At 41.2% G+C, this 27117-nt stretch overlaps 1 protein-coding gene across 1 annotated transcript in view; it reads right to left on the minus strand.

Annotated features, from left to right (window-relative positions):
• The window catches only part of LOC126210206 (nuclear RNA export factor 1-like), a 194203-nt gene extending 168274 nt beyond the window's left edge, over positions 1–25929 (minus strand). Inside the window, exons 1-2 of the mRNA XM_049939386.1 lie at positions 25623–25929; positions 24534–24576 (exon numbers count right to left, since the gene is read on the minus strand). Coding sequence (XP_049795343.1) covers positions 24534–24553 — 20 coding nt within the window. The 5' untranslated portion in view covers positions 24554–24576; positions 25623–25929. The remainder of the gene's footprint in view (positions 1–24533; positions 24577–25622) is intronic.
• Between the last annotated feature and the right edge of the window lie 1188 nt (positions 25930–27117).

Raw genomic sequence — 27117 nt, forward strand, 5'->3', positions numbered from 1 at the left:
CCACCCAAATGGTCAAAGACAACAGGAGGAGGACTGTCAAGATTTAAGAAATAGCCTGTAAAAGTATGAAGCACACATTTGTACCTGCACTATACATAGGAAACTGCAGGCAAGGCAATACCAGAATAAATCTGCAACCCTAGCAGATCTGCTGTCTTGCAAAATTACCTTTCTGCAATTTCTTCTACGCAGATTTAGCACGCCGTATTCTTTTGTAAACAGGTTAAAAATGAAGCATTATTGAAAACTACTGTTTAAAAGAATGAATCAAGAAACCTACAGCATGCAACATTTAATGTACCATTGTAGTAGATACATTAAAAGTCGCACAAATTTTCTAAGAAAGTTAAATGTTAAACCAAATTATGCAAGCATTCAGACTCAGTGTCTCCTTCTCCTGGCAGAACGATTGAACAGAAAGGAAGACGGATGAAGGAACAGGACTGGTGGGGTTTAGGAAATAGAGAGAGTTTGGAAAAGTCACCAAGAACTCTGGGTCAGGCAAGACTTACAAGACACGATGAAAAGGAAAGGCCGATTGCTGAGAACTGCACCAGATGAGATTCGAAAATCTGCAAGTTAGACATGGAAGGAACAGCAATAAGCATTTTAGAGATTACTTACAAAACACAGACCAAGAGTTAATAAGAGCAAAAAAGCTAAGTGCACTGTGTGTGGAGGGGTGGAAAAAATAGACAGATTAGAAAACTAAAAGGTTTTGTAGAAAGGAATAATTACTGAGAAGAAATGCTCAGACTGAACAAATTAACATAAATTAAGACAAAGTAAATATTCCAGAATTTGAATCAAGAACAGCTGCCAACATGAGTACTTAGAAGTACACATCTTTGAAGCAGTGAAGCAACAGAATCATTTAATAAAAGCAAACCTTCCAGTCCAGACTGGATACCAATTAGGTCTCTTTCAGAGTACACTGATGCAACAGCTCCATACTTAACAACCATATACAACCACTTGCTTGACGAAAGATCCGTACCTGAAGACTGGAAAGTTGCACAGGTCACACCAATATTCAAGAAAAGCAATAGGAATAATCCACTGAATTACAGACCCGTATCATTAACATCGATATGCAGCAGGATTTTGGAATAGATATTGTGTCTGAACATGATTAATTACCTCGAAGAGAATGGTCTATTGACACACAGTCAACACAGGTTTAGAAAACATTGTTTTTGTGAAATGCAATTTGCTCTTCACTCACATGAAGTGTTGAGTGCTATTGACAAGGGATTTCAAATTGATTCTACATTTCTACAGTTTCAGAAGGCTTTTGACACTGTACCTCACAAGTGGCTTGTAATCAAATTGTGTGCTTATGGAATATCAGCTCAGTTATGGGACTGGATTCGTGATTTCCTGACAGAGAGGTCACAGTTCGTAGTAACTGATGGAAATGGATGGATGGAGATGGTGATAAGGGCACCTGATGGCAAGGTCTTTAGTGTCTGCACAAAAACAGATTGAGACGAGTGTCAGTAAAATACCCAGAACAGAAAGATAAAACAGCAAGTAAAACACATGCAACAAAGAGTGGAAAACCATACGGACACACACTAAAGCATGGGACAAAGCGTGGCATCAACAGTAAAACATGAATGACACAGGAAGAAAGTGGTAGAAGGAGCTAAAACAATATAGCAGATGGATGTGGCTGGTGGACCGCACGGAAAGAAAAAAAAGGAGGTGCCATCCACTCCACAACACACTAAAACCTCCAGCCTAAAAGTTTAGGCCAGAGGCCAGACATATCACAAAACTTTAAAACCCTAAGTACACTTGTCTCGTCATCAGCTAAAATAGAGGGCAGATCCCCATCAATTTTTACTGCTGCCCTTGCATCACAGTATAAAATGCACTCTGTTAGAACATGGCAGATAGAGATGTGCTCACCACAGGCATCACAAAACGGGGGATCGTGGATCCTCGTGCTGTAATAGAAAGCTATGTGTGAGAGGACAGAGCCCAATCCTAGAGACGAGTGAGTGTGACTTTATCCCGCCTGAGCAAAAGGAATGCCATGGCCGGGTAGTGGACTTCACCAACCACAGCTTATTGGCCGTCACTGCCAGCCATTCCCCGTCCCACAACTGCATGCACTTCCTGTGCAGGACAGAAACAACATATTGCAAGGGAATAGGACACTGTGTCACGTCCTGTCCTATGCAGGCTTCCTTGGCAGCCCAATCGGCCTGTTCATTGCCCCATATCCATACATGACCAGGCACCCAGTAGAATGACACTTGATTACCCCACTGATGGAGCAAGTACAATTGGCTAAATATGAACTAGACCAAAGCCTCAGCTGGGTACAGGTTCTGCAATGATTGTGAGGCGCAAGGAAATTGGAGTAGATGAGAAAACGTTTGCCCAGAAGATGACGTATCTGCTCCAGTGCCTTCAGGATCACGTCGAGCTCTGCTGGAAAAAATGGTATACTCGGCAAGAAGGCGAATCCTGGTGACACAGTCTGCGAACACGACAGAGCAGCCAAGGGAATTCCAATGTTTGAAGCCATCAGTGTAAATGACCATGAAACAGTAATGCATATCTAAAATGTTTTTTTTAAAAAAAAGAGAGAGAGAGAGAGAGAGAGAGAGAGAAAGAGAGAGAGAGAGAGATTGATATGTAAAATCTGGTAACTATCCTTCTTAAAATTAGTCAAATCTAAAATAATTCTGGGCCTCTGGAGGAGCCAGGGTGGAGATCTGCTCCAATCTCAATGTAAAACATTAAGACCAGCCACGTCCATCTCTAAAAGGCAATCCTGTGCACGAATCCCACAGTGCCTCATTGCATGTTGCCTGGTATGAAAAAGCCATGCCAGTGGAAGCCGAGCAACATATGGTATGCAGGTATGTATGGTGTGAACAGTGTTTTATACATCTGGCGAACATTAAGAAGCCGTCGCCTAATGTGAAGTGGCGGTTCACCAACCTCTGCACAGAGGCTTGGTATGGGGCTTGTTCTGAATGCCCCAGTGGATAATCGAATGCCTTCAAGATGCACCATGTCCAAAATTTTCAAATAAGAAGGTCTCGCAGACCCATACACCGTGCAACCATAATCGAGCCGAGATCGCACATATGCCCTATAAAACCAGAGCAGATAAGTCCTGTCTGCTCCCCATGTAGTGTGACTATGAGATTTTAAAATACTGAGAGCCTTAAGTGACCGTTTCTTCAGGTCACTAAGGTGTGGCAAACCATGGCCCAGAAACCTCACTGTTTCGGTAGAATTAAGAACAGCATCCCTTATCATCGACTCGGGAAAGTTTAAAATGGAATGAGAATGGTTAAAAAGAACACACACAGATTTCTCAGTTGAAAACTTAAACGCACTCCTCTGCGCCCATTAATCCAAACGTCGAAGAGTGAGTCGCAAATGACGTGTTGTCGTGGCAAGGCTGGAAGAGGAGAAAAACAGAAAAACATAGAGAAATCATCCCCAAACAAAGAACACTGGATGGACTTTGCGCTGCTGAGGTAATACTATTAATAGCTATGGCAAAGACAGTCACACTTAAAACACTACCTTGAGGGGGACCGTTTTCCTGCTCAAACAGCTCAGACAGAATGCCACTGACTCTGTATCGAAAATACCATGGCGAGAGAAAGGACCAAATAAAAATGGGAAGACAACCACGAAAACACCAGTTGCCAAGCTGCTCGAGGATAAGATGTCTCCAAGTAGTATCGTAGGCCTTCTCAATATCAAAAAATTTACCTAAAAGGTGATGCCGGTGCAGGAAAGCCTGTTGTATAGCCACCTCCAGGAGGACCAGGTTATCAAAGGTGAAGCGATACCTCCTGAACCCACACTGAAAGCAACTAAGGAGTTGCCTGGATTCTAACATCCAGACCAGGTGGCAGTTGACCATCCACTCCAAGGCCTTTCCCAGGCAGCTAGTGAGGGCAACACTGTGATAACTATTTGGGCGCATACGGTCCTTCCCAGGTTTTACAAGAGGAATCAAAATGGCCTCACGCCACGAGTCAGGATAATGGCCTCAGGGCCAAATGGCATTAAAAAGTGCGGGGAGGGTACCTTTGTTTCAGTTGGTGAGGTGTCGCAGCATACTATAATGGATTGTCATGACCAAGGGATGTGTCACAAGCAACAGATAATGCAGAATCCAGCTCCCACATGGAGAATGGCCAGTTCTAATCTTCATCAGAGGCGGACCGGAGATTCAAACTGCCCCTCTCAGCAACCGCTCCATGGCGCTGGAAAGCTGGATCCTGACTAGTTATTGCAGTAACCATGGCAAAATAGGCTGCCATCATCTGGGCAATGTCTCGCGGATCGGTTTGGAGAGTGCCGGTCCCCATTAAAGCAGCCGTGGGGCACCTCTCGCCTCTCCCTGAAATTCGCCTGATGGTCTCACATAAAATAGAACTCTTCGTGGAATGAGTAACGGTGTTCAGGAACTGTTGCCATGACCTCTTCTTGCTCTCTTGAATAATCCGGCGACACTTTGGCCTTGCCACCAGAGAGGCTGCAAGATTCTCCACAGTTGGCTGACACTGGAACCTACGCAGAGCCGCATGCCTAGTCCTGATTGCAGAGTGGCATTTGTCACTTCACCAAGGGACAAGATGCCTCTTCTGTTGTCCTGTGGAATGGATATCGCAGCATCATGGTGGATCATTTTGGTAATATGATCCACCCATTCCTCAACATCGGCACAGTATTCAAACTGGGCTAGCTGCCCATAAAGTGTCCACTCTGCTCTACAGAGCACCCATCGCAGCAGCTTCCTATTGGGTTCCACCCCATCTGGCAAGTGGATCCAGATGGGGAGTGATTACTGCCGAGCAAGTCGGCGACCAGACCACTTCCCACTGAGCCACATGAGCAAGGGCTGGAGAGCAAAATGAGAGATCAATGGCTGAGAACGACCCAGCTGCAGTGCAAAAGTGTGTGCTCTGCCCCATATTTAGCAAATACACACACAAGGACATGAAAAACCTCTCTACTGCTCTTCCCCGGGGACAGGTTAGTTGCAGAGCCCCAGAGTACATAGTGTGCATTAAAACTAACACAGAGGATGAAGGGGCGGGGGAGCTGTGTAAGAAGGTTGCCGAGAGCCTCTACGTCAAGTACATCAAGTGGCGCCAAGTAAAGGCAACATAACGTCAACGGATGATGCAAGTGCACTGATATGGCAACTGTTAGTAAATTCATCGTAAGGCAGAGAGGCGAGGAGTGGTAGTCTGGATTGACAAAAATACCGACTCCTTCACTAGTTCTCTCACCACTCACGTCATCCTTCTTGTGGAGGACATAGTCCCGAAGCTCAGGGGTGTACGACTGATGGAAAAAGAGTCTCCTGGAGACACAGACACAGTGGTCTACAATGAGAGAGTACACACAGTTCCTCCAAATGCATCCTGAACCCTCTACAAATTCCACTGAAGATGGGAACCATCTATCACGGGGGTAACAACTTCAACCTGTCTCTTCGCCTGGGTGGGGAGACTGGAGCAGGAGGCACGGCAGTCGTGGGTCGAGACGATTGCCCGACACGTTCCTCATACTCCAACAGCTCTGAGGAGGAGTCACATGAAGCATCGTGCAGAATCAGATCCGCACGGTCGGATGGTTTACCACTTTACTTTACCAGCTGTTTCTCCTTTACAGTAGCTTTTCGCGGTTTTGTGGGCTTTGTTTGAGTTGGAGGAGGAATGGTAATGGCTGTGCTGGGCTTCTGAACAGGCTCAGGCATGTCTCGCTCAAGTTGGCCACTGTAGCTTTGTCTGCTGTTGCAGGGGGGCTACTGTGTTGGATCACTTGCTGTCTGGCAAGTGCACTGACATGCGCAGTGTTTGTGCCAACACTTGCCATCTCCGTTTGTATAAAGGCATCAGATTTTGGAGTAGGCTTCTGAAGAATGGACGCAAAAGACGTAGCAAATGTGGGAGGCTGCATGGACTTTTAAATTTTTTTGCCTCACCATAGGGTATACGCTTAGTTGTTTTTATTTCCTGTACTTTGCGTTCCTCTAAAAAGATTCTGCGGTCCCTATTGCAAACCAGGTGTTGTCCAGAGCAGTTGATACATCTAGCTTGAGACGAGCAACCAACTCCTTCACGAGCGGCCTTACCACAGTTTCCACATGTCGCTTCTCCTTTACACCCGAGGGTTGTGTGCCCAAAATGCTGGCATTTGGAACAGCCATTGGGTTTGGAACATAAGGCCATACTTTTAGGCGAAGAAAGCCTGCCTTGACGTGCTCTGGAAGTTGGGTGTGTTGAAGGTAAGAATGAAGGAGTCAGATTTCACCAGATTTCCATCCACCCTTTTCATGACAGTCTGGACATTCACAATTTCCTCCAGAGCCCACTCACTCTTCAATTCTTCAACAGGAATATCCACTAGATCCCGACATGACACAACACCTTTGCTGAAGTTCAAAGTGCTATGGAGCTCTGTATCGATGGCATATTTGCCCAGGCACTTTGCACTCTGTAGATTAACAGCTTGTTGGGAACTGGATGTTTCAACCAACAGCCTCCCATTTCGCAACTGCTTTAGAGATTTTAAAGCCGCAGCAACTCCTTCTAAGCCCTTCTGAATGTAAAAAGTTGAGACCGTCTGGAAACTACCTTCTTTCTGTTTGATTACTAAAAACGCATTCTGATTACCATCCTGTGCTCTGTTACTCTTTACAGCTGTGTGCTGTCTTACTTTCGCATCTGGAGGACTGGCTACCCAAGCCCTCTTACTAGTTGGGGTGTTAGTACCTCCCAGTGGCTCACCCGTTCCACTGGGAGGAGGAAAGGAAGATTTCAGACGATCCATTTTGGTCTCATGAGCAGTTAGGGAAATAAGGGTCCACTCAGACAGAGCCCCGCATGCCTGAGTAAACCTTATACAACTGAGGTGCGGCAGGTTCCTCAGAGCCCGCTAATGACTGTTCCACCTCAGCAGCCATGCATCTCATCAGTGCACCGCACACCTTGAGATTGAAGAGTTCGTTATAGAGATTTCCCCTGAGACACACAACATTCCATCGCCACGCCACACGGTGGTCGCTAAAGCATGCCCAGAGCTTACGGTGCAGGGGGACTTGCAGCCCTGACCGGTCCCCAGCTCAGGAACCCCGGGGTCGCCAAGCCCGTACCCAGCAAATGAATGCCGAGCCCCTGAGAGCTAACTGATGGAAAGTCTTTGAGTAAAACAAGTGATTCATGGCATTCCCCAAGGTAGTAGTATAGGCCCTCCGCTGTTCCTTATCTGTATAAAAGATTTACGAGACCATGTGAACTGCCGCCTTAGGTTGTTGGCAGCTGGTGCTTCATTTACCGTCAAGTAAAATCATCAGAAGATCAAAACCAACTGCAAAATGTTTTAGATAAGATATGTGTATGGTACAAAAACTGGCAATTGACCCTAAATAATGAAAAGTGAGGTCATCCCATGAGTGCTAAAAAGAAACCATTAAACTTTGATTACACGATAAATCAATCAAATCTAAAGGCTGTAAGTTCAACTAAATACCTAGGAATTACAATTATAAACAACTTAAATTGGAAACAACACATAGAAAATGTTGTGGGGAAGGCAAACCAAAGACTGCAATTTATTGACAGAACACTTAGAAGATGCAATAGATCTACTAAAGAGACTGCCTACACTACAGTTGTCAGTCCTCTTTTGGAGTACTGCTGCTTGGTGTGTTATCCTAGCCAGATAAGATAACCAGAGTACATTGGTAAAATTCAAAGAAGAACAGTATATTTTGTATTATCGAGAAATAGGGGAGAGAGTATCACAGACACGATACGGGGTGGACATCATTAAAAGAGAGGCATTTCTTGTTGTGGTGGGATCTTCTCACAAAATTTCAATCACCAAATTTCTCCTCTGAATGCAAAAATATTTTGTTGACGTCTACTTACATAGGGAGAAACAATCCTGATAATAAAGTACCCGGAAATCAGAGCTTGCACAGAAAGATATTCATTTTTCCTGTGTGCAGTTTGAGAGTGGAATAATAGAGAATTATTGTGAGGGTGCTTTGGTGAACCCTCTGCCAGGCACTCAAGTGTTTAAGTGTGAATTACACAGTATCCACATAGATGTAAATGTAGATTAATGCTGGGTGGGTGGTGAGAACCGAAGACACATTCTAATGCCAGTTCCAACCTGTACAGCTCTGAGAAGCTGGTGCCTTGAGGAACAATCCAGGTAGCAGCTGTGAAACAGGCACAAGGTCACGTCTGTCATGTTATACAGCACGCTCTGCAACAGGATACACCCTCTCTCTCCCTCTGTCCATTGTTGATGGTCTGTAGTTAGAATTAAAACAACATTTTCTATTGACAGTGAGTCTTTGACGAAAGAGCGAATGAGCAGTCTTTGTTGGGGATCATTACTACATTGGGTCACAAAAATTAAATTAATAATAGCTTTCAAATGACCAGGAAATGAGATCTGGAAACTTTTAGGAGAGACACAAGGCATAAATATTGCCTGCTAGCAGTGGCCAAACACCTAAGAGAACAAAATGTTTCGACATGAGAAATTCTGAGAAAGACCTGTGAATGAATATCGTATCCAAAAATGGCGCTAGGAGAACTAGAAAGACTGGAGAGCTAAGGACTCCTGAAACAATTTAATGTAGAATGCAAACTGATGGAGAGACGATTAGAGTAGAAAGGATAGCTACTTCGAAAGCCAGACCACAGGAAACACAATACAATAATAAAAGAAACACTTGTTACTATATGTTCTCTAGGAAGTTTTCGGACACAATGTCGAGATGAAACAACAAGAACTGCTGGAGCTTTGAACATACTGTCAAATGGTACAAACTATTGAAGCAACACATGGTCTACAGCACCAGTTCTCATTGAAACATAGTGTAATACTTGCCCAGTAATAATAGTAATACTAATAACAATAAAAAGAATAATAATAAAACAATGTAAAATCTAGGAACAAAAAAAAAAAACATCACAAAAAGCATAGATTGCTACTCAACACAGAGGAGGCACTGACTCGCAGGCAAGCACAACTGAAAGACTACTGAACATTTCAGCTTTCAGCCAAAAGTTCTTCTTTTGGAACAAAGATCACACACACATTCCCACATATGCAATGCGCACACACATATGTGGCCCCGTGACCTGGCTGCATCCATGCTATTTTGTATGTATTAGGTCGGTGCATAAATTCATGGAGTTTGTTTTGCATGTTGGTATTCCAGTTGCTATGGGTTCATTTATCTATTTTTTTTATCACTTTTTATTTTCAGTTCCCAATTGCTATTTGAGTTTACATATTGTCATTTTATCATTTGGAGGTAGTGAGTAGAGTTATGGATGCAAAAAAAGCGATTGCCAAATGGAGAAATCAGAATGTTTCCAACATATTCTTCCGTTTCGAGTTCAATACAGGGGTGACAGCAGTGGAGGCAGCCAGAAACACCTGTGCTATTTACACAAATAATGCCATAGAGCACAGCAAGAAAATGGTTTTTCTCGTTTTAGGGAGGATCATTTTGACGTCAGTGACACTCCACTTTCTAAAAGATGTTCAGGGTTTGACGAAGATAATTTAAATGCATTAATCCTCAATGATCCACATCAGTGTACTTGAGAACAGGCAAATGTGATAAACTGTGATCATCCTGACATTGTGTGATATTTGCATGACATGGGGAAGGTTCAAAAATCAGGTGTATGGGTACAGCATGCTCCATGCCAAAGTCACAAAAATCATAGGTGCACCTCTGCCTGTCCGTCGCCAACTGACTCGTGAACGAATCCAACCATTCCTATCCTTTATTATAAGCAGTGATGAGCAATGGTGTCTTTATGCTAACATAATGTAAAGAAAGGAATGCCTGAGCTCAAACAAAGCAGCAACTCCCCCTACAAAGACCTGTGCATATGCACAAAAGATAACGTTATGCATATGGTGGACCAGTAACAGTATGGTGAACTATGGAACTGCTTCCCCCAGGTGTACTCGCTACTGCTGATATTTACTGTCAACAACAGAGACATCTTGCAGACACAATCGAAGAACGATGACCAGGAAGACTATGCTACTCCACGATAATGCCTGCCTGCATTCTGCTACACTGACAAAAAATACTGAACAGGATTTTGGTTGGGAAGTCATTCCACACTCATCTTATTCCCCCAGTCTCGCGCTATTAGGTTTTCACATTCTAACAACCTTCAAGGATCTTCCTTTCAGCATGAAAATGCACTCCAAACACGGATCCACAAGTTCTTCACCTCAAAACCAAGTGATTTCCACAGTTGCAGAATCAAGTTACCCCAGCATTGGCAGACTGTTGTAAATGGTGAAGGAGAAGATATTGCCGACAATTGAAATTTCTGTTATGTGTACCTGTTGTGTTCATTAAACTTATGGAAAAAAGCTATGAACTTGAGGACCAAACAGATACTTTTGTTGTGGTCTTTAGTTCAAAGGCTGGTTTGATGCAGCTCTCCACACTATTCAGACCTTTTCAATTCTAAATAATTACTGCTATCTATATCCATTTGAAGCTGCTTACTGTACTTCTACAATTCCCTCCTCCCTCCACCCACTGCACCCCAATCCCCCCGTCTTCACTTCATTAATAAGCTGACAATTCCTTGATGCCTCAGAATGTGTCCTATAAGTCAACCCCTTCTTTCAGTTAGGTACTGACATAAATTTCTTTTTTCGCCTAACATTCGACTCGATACCATCTCATTAGTTACAGGATCTACCCATCTGATCTTCAGCATTCTTCTCTAGCATCACATTTCAACAACTTCTGTTCTTTTATTTTCCGAATAGTTTATAGTCTGTGTTACACTTTCACAAAATGCTACATTCCAAGCAAATACCTTAAATTTATGAGGATGTGCTGAAAAGTAATTCATCCAATTTTCTTTTCAAATAAAAACAAACATTATTAACATCCTAGGTCTTTATCCTTCATGTCTACACATTTGCAGCCTACTGCCACTAAAGACTTCCAAATTGTAGTGTGTAAGATGGCACTTTGTAGCATAACTACTGTACATCGGTGTGTGAGAAACAGCGTGTTGTAATTAAGTTCCAAATTTAAATAGTTTCTCCACATGTGAAGCACCCTCTTCTTAGGCATGACAATGCCAGGCTAAATGCCAGGGCAGCGAAATCTGCAACAATCCAACACCTCGGGTTCACTGTCATCAATCACCCTCCATATAGTCCTGATTTGCCCCCATCCAATTTTCATCCATTTCTAAAACTTAAAGAACATCTTTGAGGACTTCACTTTGATAGTCATGAAGCAGTGTAAGCAGAGCTGAGGTTGCGACTCCATTAATAAAATAAAACATTCTACAGTGACGGTATCAATAAACTGGTCTCTCATTGGAAGAAACATGTTCATCATCAGAGTGACTATTTTGAGAAATATGTAGAGTGTAAAGATTCAGAATGTTAATAACGTTTGCCTTATTTGAAAATCTTGAAAATCTTTAAGGGTTTTCACATACTTTTCAGCACACTCTCGTATATTCGACATGAACAAATTTCTCTTCTCCAAAAACGTTTTCCCTGCTAAAGTCAAACCGCATTGTATATCCTTTCTACTATGGTCATTGTCAGTTATTTTTCTGCCCAAGCAGCGACGCTCATCTATAACTTTTACTGTCTCATTTCCTAATCTAATTTCCCTAACATTGCTCGATTTAATTTGATTGCTTATCACCTCTCTCTTACTTTCGCTTATGTTCATTTCACAGCAGCTTTCCATGGTACCATTCCTTCTGAATCTTCTTCCAAGTCCTTTTCTGCCTCTGACAGAATTACAATGTCATCAGTAAACCTCAAAGTTTTTATTTCTTCTTCCTGAATTTTAATTCGATTTATAATTTCTTCTTTGTTTCCTTTAATTCTTACTCAATGAACAGATTGAATAAATTCAGGGATAGGCAACAGCCCTGCCTCATCCTCTTCTCAACTACAGCTTTCCTTTCATGTTTTTTGAACCTTGTAACTGCAGTCTGGTTTTCGTACCAGTTGTAGATAACCATCACTCGCTGGAATTTATCCCTGACAAATTCAAAGTTTCAAAGAGCATGTTTCAGTCAACATTGTGAAAAGCTTTCTCTAAATCTACCAACACTATAAATGTAGGTCTCTCTTTCTTTAACATGCCTTCTAAGGTAAATTGTAAAGTTGGTATCATCTCACATGTTCCACATTTCTCAGGAACCCAAACTGATTTCTGAGATCGGATTCTACCAGTTTTCAGTTCATCTGTAAATAATTTTTGTCAGTATTTTGCAAGCATGACTTCTTAAACTGATAGTTCTGTAATACTCACAGCTGTCTTATTTGGAATTTGAATTATTACACCCTTCTTGAAATCTGAGGGCATCTCACCTGTTATCGTGCACCTCGCACGCCTGCTGGAATAATGTTATGGATGGCTCTGCCGAGGGTACCAGTAGTTCTGAGGGAATGTCATCCAGCCCAACAGCCTTGTTTAAATTTAGGTCTTTTAGTGCTGTCAAATTCTTCTCACAATATATCATCTCACATTTCATCCTCGTCTGCTGCCTCTTCTTGGTCTCTAATATTGTCCTCAAGTTTGCTTCCCTTACATAGCCCTTTTTTCCACATTTCCCTTCTTTAACTTTATGTAATCCATGCTGGATTGTGAATTGGAAACTTCACCTATTTATAACATCAAAATTCAATTAACACAATTATCTGTATCAGTCACTCTTCAGTCTTTCCCACAGTGCATTTCAAGAGTCTGCACTCTTATCTTCAGGTGGATCAGTACATTACATTACACTGTTGTTTCCTGGATGTAGAAAGTTGTCTGGTTTGAGTTTAATTTTGTCAATTATATCTCACCTGCAGCAAAATGGCCACTGATCCGTGCCATGGGTGTATTGTACTGTATGTGGTGCAGAAGGTATAGTGAAAAGGTAGATTTATTTATGTATTTCATTAAATCTGCAGCAATGATCTACAAGCCATAGTGTAATGTCTTATTTTGAATGGCGTTATTCTCATTTTTATATTTTATGGCATTCCTTAGTTACTTCTACATTATTATTCTCTTGAAGATGTGATCCATCCATGCAACTGAATAAAGGGCTGCTTGTTTTTATGACATACATGTTTCACTTCCTTTTATTTGTGAAGCGCCATCAGAGACTTGTAATAGTTGTCGTTTCATAACTACAAAGAACCAAAATGCATGCACCATGAAAAAAGGCCTTACTTAGTTGCACGAATAGACCACACCAGCAAGAATATAACAACACGTGTTAAATCATTTATCGCATGCTTGTGTATATCCTAGTTTTTCAGAGGAAATTCAGTTACATTGCAGCAATGACACGTTCTTTGCTAATGGATGCCGTTATATTAAAATGCTGTATTTGTTTCTCCTGCAATAAGCCCTAAAACATCATTTTAATTAGCTAAATAAATCAGGTGATCCACCACCTTAGCTACCCACCATCACTCGCGGCAGCCATTGCCGACATGTAATCAACGGCAAGAGTATCAATTGCCCTGTATAAAGTTTTACCTTATCTCTTGAACAATACACTAAGAAAGGAACAATTGAAATGGCTGGTGTTGCAGTTCACATAAACGCCCATTCACGTGGATTAGCTAAATACTGTAATTGGAAAGTATTTCCCACTAAATACTGAAGTCTTACACTACCTTGACAGACTTAACAGAGCAGTTGGGCAGGCAGGTCAAACTGAAATTAGCACAATCAGAGACCTAAATATTGATGACAACTCCCGTATTGTGACCCATATGAAACTGACAGATACATTAAATTCACACAATCTCACAAATATAATAAGCTCTGACACTAGGATTGTTGTTGTTGTGGTCTTCAGTCCTGAGACTGGTTTGATGCAGCTCTCCATGCTACTCTATCCTGTGCAAGCTTCTTTATCTCCCAGTACCTACTGCAGCCTACATCCTTCTGAATCTGCTTAGTGTATTCATCTCTTGGTCTCCCTCTACGATTTTTACTCTCCACACTGCCCCCAGTACTAAATTGGTGATCCCTTGATGCCTCAGAACATGTCCTACCAACCGATCCCTTCTTCTAGTCAAGTTGTGCCACAAGCTCCTCTTCTCCCCAATTCTGTTCAATACCTCCTCATTAGTTATGTGATCTACCCATCTAATCTTCAGCATTCTTCTGTACCACCACATTTTGAAAGCTTCTATTCTCTTCTTGTCTAAACTATTCATCGTCCATGTTTCACTTCCATACATGGCTACACTCCATACAAATACCTTCAGAAACGACTTACTTAAATCTATACTCTATGTTAACAAATTCCTCTTCTTCTGAAACGCTTTCCTTGCCATTGCGTCTACATTTTATATCCTCTCTACTTCGACCATCATCAGTTATTTTGCTCCCCAAATAGCATAACTCCTTTACTAGTTTAAGTGTCTCATTTCCTAATCTAATTCCCTCAGCATCACCCGACATAATTCAACTACATTCCATTATCCTCGTTTTGCTTTTGTTGATGTTCATCTTATACCCTCCTTTCAAGACACTGTCCATTCCGTTCAACTGCTCTTCCAAGTCCTATGCTGTCTCTGACAGAATTACAATCTCATCAGCGAACCTCAAAGTTTTTATTTCTTCTCCATGGATTTTAATACCTACTCTGAACTTTTCTTTTGTTTCCTTTACTGCTTGCTCAATATACAGATTGAATAGCATCAGGGAGAGGCTACAACCCTGTCTCACTCCCTTCCCAACCATTACTTCCCTTTCATGTCCCTCGACTCTTATAACTGCCATCTGATTTCTGTAAAAATTGTAAATAGCCTTTTGCTCCCTGTATTTTACCCCTGCCACCTTCAGAATTTGAAAGAGAGTATTCCAGTCAACATCGTCAAAATCTTTCTCTAAGTCTACAAATCACTAGAAACGTAGGTTTGCCTTTCCTTAATCTTTCTTCTAAGATAAGTCGTAGGGTCAGTATTGCCTCACGTGTTCCAATATTTCTATGGAATCCCAAGGTCGGCTTCTACCAGTTTTTCCATTCGTCTGTAAAGAATTTGCGTTAGTATTTTGCAGCTGTGACTTATTAAACTGATAGTTCGATAATTTTCACATCTGTCAGCACCTGCTATCTTTGGGATTGGGATTATTATATTCTTCTTGAAGTCTGAGGGTATTTCGCCTGTCTCATACATCTTGCTCACCAGATGGTAGAGTTTTGTCAGTTTTGGCTCTCCCAAGGCCGTCAGTAGTTCTAATGGAATGTTGTCTACCCCCGGGGCCTTGTTTCGACTCAGGTCTTTCAGTGCTCTGTCAAACTCTTCACGCAGTATCGTATCTCCCATTTCATCTTCATCTACATCCTCTTCCATTTCCATAATATTGTCATCTAGTACATCGCCCTTGTATAGACCCTCTTATACTCCTTCCACCTTTCTGCTTTCCCTTCTTTGCTTAGAACTAGGTTTCCATCTGAGCTCTTAATATTCATACAAGTGGTTCTCTTTTCTCCAAAGGTCTCTTTAATTTTCCTGTAGGCAGTATCTATCTTACCCCTCGTGAGATAAGCCTCTACATCCTTACATTTGTCCTCTAGCCATCCCTGCTTAGCCATTTTGCACTTCCTGTCAATCTCATTTCTGAGACGTTTGTATTCCTTTTTGCCTGCTTCATTTACTGCATTTTTATATTTTTTCCTTACATCAATTAAATTCAATATTTCTTCTGTTACCCAAGGATTTCTACTAGCCCTCATCTTTTTACGTACTAGATCGTCTGCTGCCTTCACTACATTGTCTCTCAAAGCTACCCACATTCTTCTTCTACTGTATTTCTTTCCCCCATTCTTGTCAATTGTTCCCTTATGCTCTCCCTGAAACTCTGTACAACCTCTGGTTCTTTCAGTTTATCCAGGTCCCATCTCCTTAAATTCCCACCTTTTTGCAGTGTCTTCAGTTTCAATCTACAGTTCATAACCAATAGATTGTGGTCAGAGTCCACATCTGTCCCTGGAAATGTCTTACAATTTAAAATCTGGTTCCTAAACCTCTGGCTTACCATTATATAATCTATCTGAAACCTTTTAGTATCTCCAGGGTTCTTCCATGTATACAACCTTCTTTTGTTATTCTTGAACCAAGTGTTAGCTATGGTTAAGTTATGCTCTGTGCAAAATCCTACGAGGCAGCTTCCTCTTTCATTTCTTCGCCCCAATCCATATTCATCTACTACGTTTCCTCCTCTTCCTTTTCCTACTGTCGAATTCCAGTCACCCACGACTATTAAATTTTCGTCTCCCTTCACTACCTGAATAATTTCTTTTATCTCGTCATACATTTCATCAATTTCTTCATCATCTGCAGAGCTAGTTGGCATATAAACTTGTACTACTGTAGTAGGTTTGGGCTTCGTGTCTATCTTGGCCACAATAATGCGTTCACTATGCTGTTTGTAGTAGCTTACCCGCACTCCTATTTTTTTTTTATTCATTATTAAACCTACTCCTGCATTACCCCTATTTGATTTTATATTTATAACCCTGTATTCACCTGACCAAAAGTCTTGTTCCTCGTGCCACCGAACTTCACTAATTCCCACTATATCTAACTTTAACCTATCCATTTCCCTTTTTAAATTTTGTAACCTACCTGCCCGATTAAGAGATCTGACATTCCACGCTCCGATCCATAGAACACTAGTTTTCTTTCTCCTGATAACAACGATCTCTTGAGTAGTCCCCGCCCGGAGATCCGAATGGGGGACTATTTTACCTCCGGAATATTTTACCCAAGAGGACATCATCATCATTTAATCATACAGTAAAGCTGCATGCCCTTGGGAAAAATTACAGCTGTAGTTTCCCCTTGCTTTCAGCCGTTCACAATACCACAACAGCAAGGCCATTTTGGTTAATGTTATAGGGCCAGATCAGTCAATCATCCAGACTGTTGCCCCTGAAACTACTGAAAAGACTACTGCCCCTCTTCAGGAACCACACGTTTGTCTGGACTCGCAACAGATACCCCTCTGTTGTGTTGTGGTTGCACCTACGGTATGGCTATCTATATCGTTGAGGCACTCAAGCCTCCCCACCAACGGCACGGTCCACGGTTCATGGGGGGGGGGGGGGGGGGGACACACTAGTATAACAGACTCAATGTTCAGTAAAATAGATGATGCAATAATCAAGAGAAACATAGATGACAGTGTTAACTGCCAAAGTATTGATTTTCATCACTCAAATCATTATTGTCAGTTGCAGGAGTACTTAAGCATTATTGCATCAAAAACTGCTAAAATATTTGAAAAGAAACAGTTTCCGAGTAGCACCAACATCAGCACCTTTTGAATTAAGCTAGCAGTGAGAAGGACACAATTTACCAGGTAAAGGAGCTGAAAAGCAAATGGTATGAATTTTATAGAACAATGCTGGAACATTTTGACAATTTCTGCCTTTCAAAGCACTAGCCAGAGAAAAAAACAAAATTCCATACTGAGACTAATACTAGATTAAAACTTCCACCTAGTCAAATCTGGTTAAGGTGGAATATATATTTGATCTTGGCAATATATATATAATGAAACGAAAGTACATATTAAGAAAAAGTACAAAAACTTTAAGGTAGACTTTTATGCTCAAGAAACCAATAAACAGGGCTGCAATAGAGCGTTCAGTCAACTATGTAAGGCATCCTAGAGACTAGTCAATAAACATCGTAAAACCATACGCAAGGTGCAAAGTGAACCAGTCTCCATTAGGAATGACGGCCATCTCATGAAAAGTCAAAACGAAACATGTAAGTTGTTCAATAAACACTTTATCCCTCCTTCTGATCAACTAGCCCCCATTATATATCTACAGGCTGAGACATCAAATAATACTACACTTTGTGTTGGGCTCAAATTTCTAGATGTGAATCAAAAGGAGATATTTAACATGATACAAAAGCTTAAGAACAAATACTAATTTGGATGGGATGGTATCACAAATGTGGTATCAGAGAAATGTATCTATGAAATCACTAAACCCCTTAGCTATCTTATTAATTTTAGTATTAGAGAAAATATATACCCAAGGCCTTAAAAAAGTGTAATTTTCAATAAATACAAGGGTTGCTCAGAAACTAATACCCCACGTTTTTTTTCTTCAACAATTCTTTATTGAACATAATATGAATTACACGTACGAAAGAATGGTGTTTTATCTACATGCCCTATTTTTCCAACCCCTTCTATGGCCTTCCTCCAGCGTGAAACAAGGGCGTGTATACCCTGTCGGTACCAATCCTTGTCACAGTGGCAGAGCCAGTGCATCACTGAGTGAACTTCCTTTGCTTATCTGTCCTCGTGAATGACTACATGAGCTCACTGCAACATGTCAGGTGTGGCAGCAGTGGATGGTCTCCCCGACCTCTGCAAATCGTAGAGCTCCGGCAAACCACCTTCTGATAATCTAACCCTCCTTGCCCAGTGACTAATTGTACTTCTGTCGACAGCAAATGCTCCACAGAGCTTGCACAAGGATTTGTGAATATTCCCCACAGTTTCTTTCTCTGCAGGGAAAAATTCAATGACGGCACATTGCTTGTAATGTACATCACCTACAGATGCCATTTTGAAACAGACCTGCACCTACGCTATCTGTCGGAAGTGACAGAAACTTCGTGCGCTCAATCAGAAGGCTTCAAATAATACATACGTAACATTTTGATTTCGTAGCATTGTTTTCAGCTGTGAAAAAATTGTAGTTCATTACTCTCTGGGCAACCCTCATAAATAGAAAAGGGGTGAGGAAGACCTTTCATATTATTGACTGACATCACTAACCCCCGCTTCAGTAGAATAATTGGGACTGTTATGCTATTGCAACTCACGGCTTTCCTCTCACAATACAAAAAGCTTACCAAGTCACAGCATGGATTTTGGAAAGGCCTTAGCATGCGACTGATGTGAGTGTCTTCCATGAAGACCACATTAAATAGAACTAGGAATGCACAATGCTGGAATATTTCCAGACCTGAGCAAACCTTTGACTCAGGTAACTATGGGCTTCTCTTAAACTGTGGGCATTAAATACCAACGAAACTCGTAGCCATGTACCTGATGAGTCACAAACAATGTACCAAACTTCCATATAAAATTGACAACAATGTAGGAAAAGACAGATTGCTACTTACTGTAAAGAAGACACATTCAGTTGCAGACAGGCAAAGTTAAAAGACATTTACACAAACCTTTTGGCCACAGCAGTCATCAGTAAAAGAGAAACACACACCATCCATAAACACAAACAAGCACACCTCATGCATACATGACCGCCTCCTTCATCACCCAGTACCGCCCTGGACTGGAACAACTGAACCACGTTCTTCACCAGGGCTTTGATTACCTACCATCATGTCCTGAAATGAGGGACATCCTCTCTAAGATCAACCTTCCAAAAGTGGTATTCCATCACCCACCCATCCTCCACAACATCCTAGTCCATCCCTATACCATTCCCAATACCAACCCTTTGCCTCAAGGATCATATCCCTGTGAAGGAACCAGGTGTAAGGCCTGCCCAATCCACAAAAAAAAGCACTTCCTATTCCAGTCCTGTCACGTATTTATCCTACCCCATCAGGGCCGGGCCACCTGTGAAAGCAGCCAAGTCATTTATCAGCTTGCTGCAATCATTGCACTGCTTTTATATTGGTATGACTACCAACCATCTGTCCACCAGGATGAACAGTCACCATCAAACCGTGGCCAAGAGAAAAGTAGACCAACATGCAGCTGAACATAATATGCTTGATTTCAATGGCTGCTTCACGACCCGAGTCATCTGTATCTCCCCCCCCCCCCCCCCCCCCCGCAGCTTTTCCAAACTGTGCAGATGGGAGTTTTCGCTACCAAACATTCTCCACTCCCATAATTATGCTGGCCTCAACCTATGTAACACACTGCCCCATATCAATCACCCATTTGTCACTCCTGTCCTATCATCTTCTCCCCATTCTCATCTCCCACCCTATGCCAATGCATCCACCCATCCCCCTTCTCCTTTTTCGCTCCCTTTTCCCCCCACAACCTCCTCACACTGCATCTGTTGGCATTCTAGTTGCTGTACATTCTGCCAGACAGCATTCCATTTTTCCCCCAACCCGTACAGTATTACCCCTTCTCCACCCCCTCCAGATTACTGCTTCCATCCCAAATGATAGTGGTGTTCTGGTGCGAGCTGCTGGAGCTGGCTGTTGTGTGCAAGTAGTGTGCATCTTGTGTGTGTGAATATAACATGTTTCTTTTTTGCTGATGAAGGTTGTGGCTGAAGGCTTTGTGTAAGCATCTTTTAATTGTACCTGTCTGCAACTAAACATGTCTTCTTTATGGCAAGTAACACTCTATTTGTTCCTACATTACTGATACTCCTACATGGCGTTTCCATTGTTTGATATAAAATTGACGGTGAGGTAGGAGTAAACGAGACCACACAACAAATAGTAACCGAGACACTGAGTTGAAATACAACCCAGACTGCAACCCCCCCCCCCCCCCATTCACACACACACACATACAAAAGCCAATGCACGTACCTACATTGTGCCAGCTGGACACACAATGCTTGGATTGCAGTTCTGCAGGTGGATTAGGGTGGGGGCTGGGGGTGGGGAGCATGTTGGGTGGCGTGTATGTGCGTGGTGGGGGATGGGGATCCATTCGTGCATCTACTTGCATTCTAGCTCGTCAGAAGACTGTTTCTGAAAACCAGCAAAGTTTTTATTCTTTTGTTTGTGCCTGTCGATGACTGAACATCTCTGCCATTTGGTGATGGTCTCCTTTATTTGTAAATTATTTATATTTTGCCATTACTTCTCCCACTAAAGTGATGATAAGGTTTTAGCTTTCAATTCCAAAAGTGACATAGTGATAAAAGGAGTTCCACAAGATTCAATTCTTGGTATTTTCCTTTTCTAGCATTTATTAATGACACTGTACATTATTTTACCTTCCACATTGCCAATTACACTGATGACATCCCAGTTTTATTCTACAACAAAGACTGTGACAAAGTGTAACTTTCAGCAACTAATAAGGTATTTCCATGCTCAAGGTGTAAAGGTCAAATTACGCAAATTATCCCTGAAAGTGACATTTGCTAAGGGCATAATGGCACCAGAAGAAACCACCTGTAAACGCCTAGGTGTCCATCTAGACTTAAACCTTTGATGGCTTACTGCTGTATGTAGTAAAGTTAGTAATAACCTGCATCTTCCTTGCCAGATTTCCAAAATGCTGGCCTCCCACACCGTAAATACTGTGTATTACGTGACAATCAACTGTTCTCTTAGCTACTGCATAAAAATATGAGTTAGTGCTGCAGTCATACACCTTGACAGAGTACTGCTGCTAAAAAAAAAAAAAATGCGAGATTATACATGGACTGGGCTATAAAGTTTTTTCCCCATTAAGTTTTCCTGCAACACAAATAGTTCACCATCTACTTATTTACCTCTATAAATTAATTACCCTTTATGTCTACCAGAAAACTGAAGTAATTAACCACAGCACGAGGTACGAAGGTAACAACTTCAGACAAAGAGCTACATTATAAATGAAAGGCTGGGGCCCATTTATTAATAGGCTGTTATGGTATAAAAAGTTGTCAAGAGACCCTGAAAGCTGTTCAAATTAAAACTAAAAAAATAATATTAATTGAAAGGTGTCTGTATTCATTTAAAAATTTTTAAAGCAATAAACATAACCCTCTTCCCCCTCAAAGAACCATGGACCTTGCCATTGGTGGGGAGGCTTGCGTGCCTCAGCGATACAGATAGCCGTACCGGAGGTGCAACCACAATGGAGGGGTATCTGTTGAGAGGCCAGACAAACGTGTGGTTCCTGAAGAGGGGCAGCAGCCTTTTCAGTAGTTGCAGGGGCAACAGTCTGGATGATTGACTGATCTGGCCTTGTAACACAAACCAAAACGGCCTTGCTGTGCTGGTACTGCGAATGGCTACAAGCAAGGGACTGAAGACCACAACAACAACAAACATAAAAATACCACTGATATATTGTAAAATAATGTAACCATAAGATGGGGGTAAGATGTTTGAAGCATTTTTATAAATTAATGAGATGATTTTATAAAAGATAGACTTTATGTATGTGGTAATCTATTGATTCTTGTCAGACTAAGAAGTGTAAAAATTGTAATGTATTTTGATAAGCATTTTCGATTGTTGTAATTACTACTTGTAGCACTAGACCTACACATATTAAATGTTTGTAATGGCCATCATACTGATGACGTCACACAAAAAATTAAATAAATAAATAAATTTTGATTGGTTTCAGAACCTCCTAGCAGATAGAAAGAAATACACTATTCTTGACGGAATAAAATTGATACATGTAAAGTTAATTTCAGGAGCGCCCCACGGGATCATGAATGGGCAATTAATGTTTACAAAATATATTAATGATTTAGTGGATAATAGACTTGGCCACTGTTTCAATGTTTCGATACAGTGTATTGATACGTGGAACTGTTTGAGTGTTTCGGAACGGCTGTGGTTCACTGTTTCGAAACAATGGTGTTTCATTCAACCCCTGTATCGGATAACCGCACCATATTCGATCTCGAGCCAGACACAGAAACTGTATCGTTGTTTCAAAATAAGTCTGTTTCAGTCCACCTGCGCTTGGAATGGACTAATTGTATCGAAACAGTGATGTTTCAATCCGCTCTGTGTCATACGAGATTCGGGCTCAGTACAGATACTAAAACACAACATAACACTTCGTGAAACACTTTCAAGAGTGTCGAAATCTTTTTGACAAGCAATCGAATGAAGCTTAAGATATACGAAAATAAAGCTTCGTTTCTAGCTGACTGTCCTATTACGAAATAGCGTAACATCTGCTTTATAAACACTAACCAAACAATAAAACAACGCATACTATTCACATTCAAAATAATAAATATGTGAAAATCATTCGATTAAATTACACTTTTTTTTATAACGAACGCTTCTCTTTTCATGTACAGTAATCGTATTAAGAAACGCAAGTAAGCCTACAACATTTTGAATAAAAAAAGGTGTAGAGTGACAGTTATTAGACATATACATAAATTTGACCTAGGTATAATTGCAAGCAATCTGTTTGACATACCAATGATAGTGTAATGGTGAACGGGAAGGGCTGGGAAGCACGGTGACTTTATAGTAACGGTTCGAAACACCTTGAAAGATAAATTTTTTTCTGTTATATTTTGTTATTTATTCGAATTATTTGGCGTTATTTGTGAGTCTATAGTCACTGTGCCTATTATCCACAATGATTCCCTTTGTGCGCGTGGAAATTAGCAGGATGGGTATATTACCCATACTAACGGAATGTGGGAATCCCAGTAGCAAATCCGTTGTTTCTGCAGTTTGCTCCTACCTCCAGTTCCGTTCATGGTGGTTCTTCTGTCTTCAGCTATGGCTGTCCTCAGCCAATTGAAAAGTATGAAAGTCACACAACACGAAAGCAGCGCATTTGCTGCAGGAAATATGAAACTGCCAAGACGCCCAAGTGATAGTTTCATACTTTCTGCGAAATGATTAGCGCTCTCGCACCTCATTTGTGTTTATATGGACATACTTATACAGTAGACATTCAAGATGATAAAATGTGTTTCGAAACAACGTATCGAAACATTACATTGTACTGTTTCATTTGTTTCGAAACAGTTAAGTGTTTCAGTTTGCCCATCTCTGGTGGATAAAGTTGGACAGTCTGCGAAGCATGGATGCTGCTGTTGTCTATGGGTAACCATATGGAACAACTTAAAATTGGAATGACCACATAGAACAAATTGTAAGAAAGTAGATACCAGACAGATTAACTGGGGGAATGTTAAGAAAATATAATTAATTCACAAAAGAAGTGGCTTGCAAAACAAGTTCCACAGACTCTTGAATAAAACAATCAGTGTGGGAGACTTAACAGGTTGTATTAAAAGAATAATACCGAACATTCACTGAAGAGTGGTGTTCTTGTCCGTCAGAGGATGGAGAGAGAGAAAGAGAGATTCTTATATTTACTACTTGTAGCACTAAGACCTATACATATTAAATGTTTACAAAAGCCATCATATTGATGACATCACAGCAAAAACTAAATAAATAAAATTTTATTTGTTTCAGAACCTCCTACCAGATAGAAACAAACACATCATTCTTAATGGAATAAAACTGACACATGTAAAGCTAATTTCAGGCCACCCCCAAGGGATGAACATTCATAGTGCCTGTCAATACAGCCATTACTAGCAACCAAACATGGTTTTCTTCCTTTGATATTTACAAGTCAAATTACTTCTTTGTCAAAACCACAATGGAAATGATAACACTCAGTAATAATGCAAAATGTAACACAAAAAGATGACTGGCTTTATTTATGCAGGAAACAAGTTTCTTTACAGATAAATATAGGTTTCCATAGTGAATAAGTTGAACTCAATACTCACTGATTAGGTCTCCAATCCATGACTCAGGAAAGCTGATCACCACCTGTAGCAAAAAATAAGTTGCTACCTATAACATTGGTAAGTGTCTCTCAACACTGCATGCATGTCACCGTAAAGTTTCAAAGCAATTATGAAACTGCTGTTGTTACAATTCAATAGAAAAATCAAACCAGTTTATGCTTTAAATCAGAACAATACTATGAACAGATAATAGATAATGTATAATCACTACATTGAACATAAATAAATCTTGAACATTCATACTTAAAATCGAAGAGTACAATCCAACAGGAGATTTAACATATTACCACAAGCTATATACATATATTAGCAGTAACTGTGTAATAATTTGTTTGGGCACATGACAAACAGCTACTCATAATGAAAAAAGTTCTGAAGATAGACATTTGTTGTAACAGATTCATCAGCGACACTAGTGAAGCGCAAATCGTTAAGTTGGAGTACTTGGGAAACCTAATTATTGCAGGAGCGGCAAAAAACTCGGCCAACATTCCTGCCATGTCTTAGCTGTTCTTGAGGGAGCAATATAGCACCAGTTTGTAGCAAATATGCAAATTGAGTACTTGCAATAACGCAACTAAGGTGTACATTTAAGAAAGTCATATCATCAGAAAAACGATATATGTATGCAGCAAACTGGATTTTCTTTTCCGCTAGTGAATTCATCCTAGCTTTCCGACACCTATTACTACAAGATGGAAATTTAAAGATTCAGTAATGACTACATAAGTCAACATTTATGGAGTATTCCGCCGGTACTTGGTGGAACGCAAACATGTTACGAACTTGAATACACAGAAAGGGGGTTCATAACGAACTATGAAATAATATTATTGTGGAACATCAATAATATGTATTTTAGGTTTTTAATATATGTACACTATTACATATTAGTCGATTCATACCTTTTGACTACAAAAATCTCAATGTATTTGGTTTCACATGTAATATTTCCTCACTCCTGACCATTTCTTTATTTATACTGCCATTCAACGACCTACAGCGCTGTTATATTGAGGGGAAAATAAATTACTGACATACCGATGACCATCATTACAAAGTACTTACCCTTTTCAAAATATGCAGTCTGTGAAATGCACACGAAAACTGAAATTAGTAAGTATGAGTTCTCCTAAAGTCACAATTTCTCACATACGTATCTCCTACACCTACACTCACAAACCCATCAGAATGTATACACTACAGCCCAGTACACAAAATAAATATAACAAAGATCGCATGCAGTTCTGCGATATTCTTTCCGTACAGCGAGAACAGACATTGGATAGTGTCTGGCTGCGCAGACGATACGGGCCAGAAATTAAATCTCGTGAACACACCGCGCAGAGAGGCTGAAGCGCAAGCGTGTCTTGGATAAACGAGAGTTTCCACGGAGTGTTCAACAGGAAGACGGGTCAGCAGATCACCGTTCGGATGAGCTTGCTCGGACGATGGCCATATCTGGCCCCTCACGTATGACGACTCCTGCGACGAAGACGGACAATGGTGAAGAAATGGACATTAGCAGCGCCTCCTGTTGCCTCCAGCACCATCACGCCAAAGGACTCACCAAAGTTGCAGCTCAGGGCGAAGTCAATTACCTCCGTCATTGCGGAGCTGGCTGACGCACGAGCGAGGAAGCAGCGTCACGAGAGGCAGATCAACAAACCGATCTCGGAGGTACAGCAGGAGAGAGATCAGAGCGCCCGCCAGCGGACCGCAATCCCACCGCAATTCGAGACTTTGCAGCAAGAAAGAGAGCAGCAGCTTCTTGAGATTCGGCTTGATAAAAAGCGTCAAGAATGCCGCAAGCGTCAGGCGACCTTCTTGCTACTGACCCCAGACGCTGGAATAATAAACAATACTTTAGAACTGACAGCAGACTTGATATAGGTAAACTGCTTCAACCTCCATCCATCTGGAGCTCCCTTATGCATAAGCCACACATTTCTTCTTAACCATCTGTTATATCACCACATCACTCTCATGTCTACTATACACTGACAAGGAGTGGTAACGTCCTCAACATGTGCACATCTGGAGAGATCCTGTGCACTTGGATGGGTGCAATGAGTAAGAGCTGTGCAGAACAGTCTTCAACTTCTGGTCAGCTGCAAACTAAATCGGCGACAGTGTTGCAGGGAGGGTTGGTCAAAGACAATGCATGGATAGCTTCAATAACTTTATCCCACGAATGCTAGAATACTCTGTGATTCCCATCCAGATAGGGAAAGATGGGTAGACATAATCGTAAATTATACACTATGATCGAAGTGATAGAAATATGTAGATAACCTAACTGCATCAGTATAGGACACTGTCTGGTATACTTTGGTGTATATGTTCTAGAGTTAACCTTGAATGGATGTACTGCACTGTCACCTCTCTACATTCGCAATCTAGTAAGGGGTACATGCAAAGTAGTGGAGGGGTGTTTTAGTGATGATACAGACATTGGAAAACATGCTGCCATGTCATTGGTCGGCACTGAAATTATTCAAAAACTGGTGAAATTGCTAAAACTGATCACACAGTCAGCTGTGGTACTTAAGAGGTGCATTCA

This window comes from Schistocerca nitens, chromosome 10 (genome assembly GCF_023898315.1).
Source record: "Schistocerca nitens isolate TAMUIC-IGC-003100 chromosome 10, iqSchNite1.1, whole genome shotgun sequence".
In the NCBI taxonomy this organism is placed as follows: Eukaryota; Metazoa; Arthropoda; class Insecta; order Orthoptera; family Acrididae; genus Schistocerca; species Schistocerca nitens.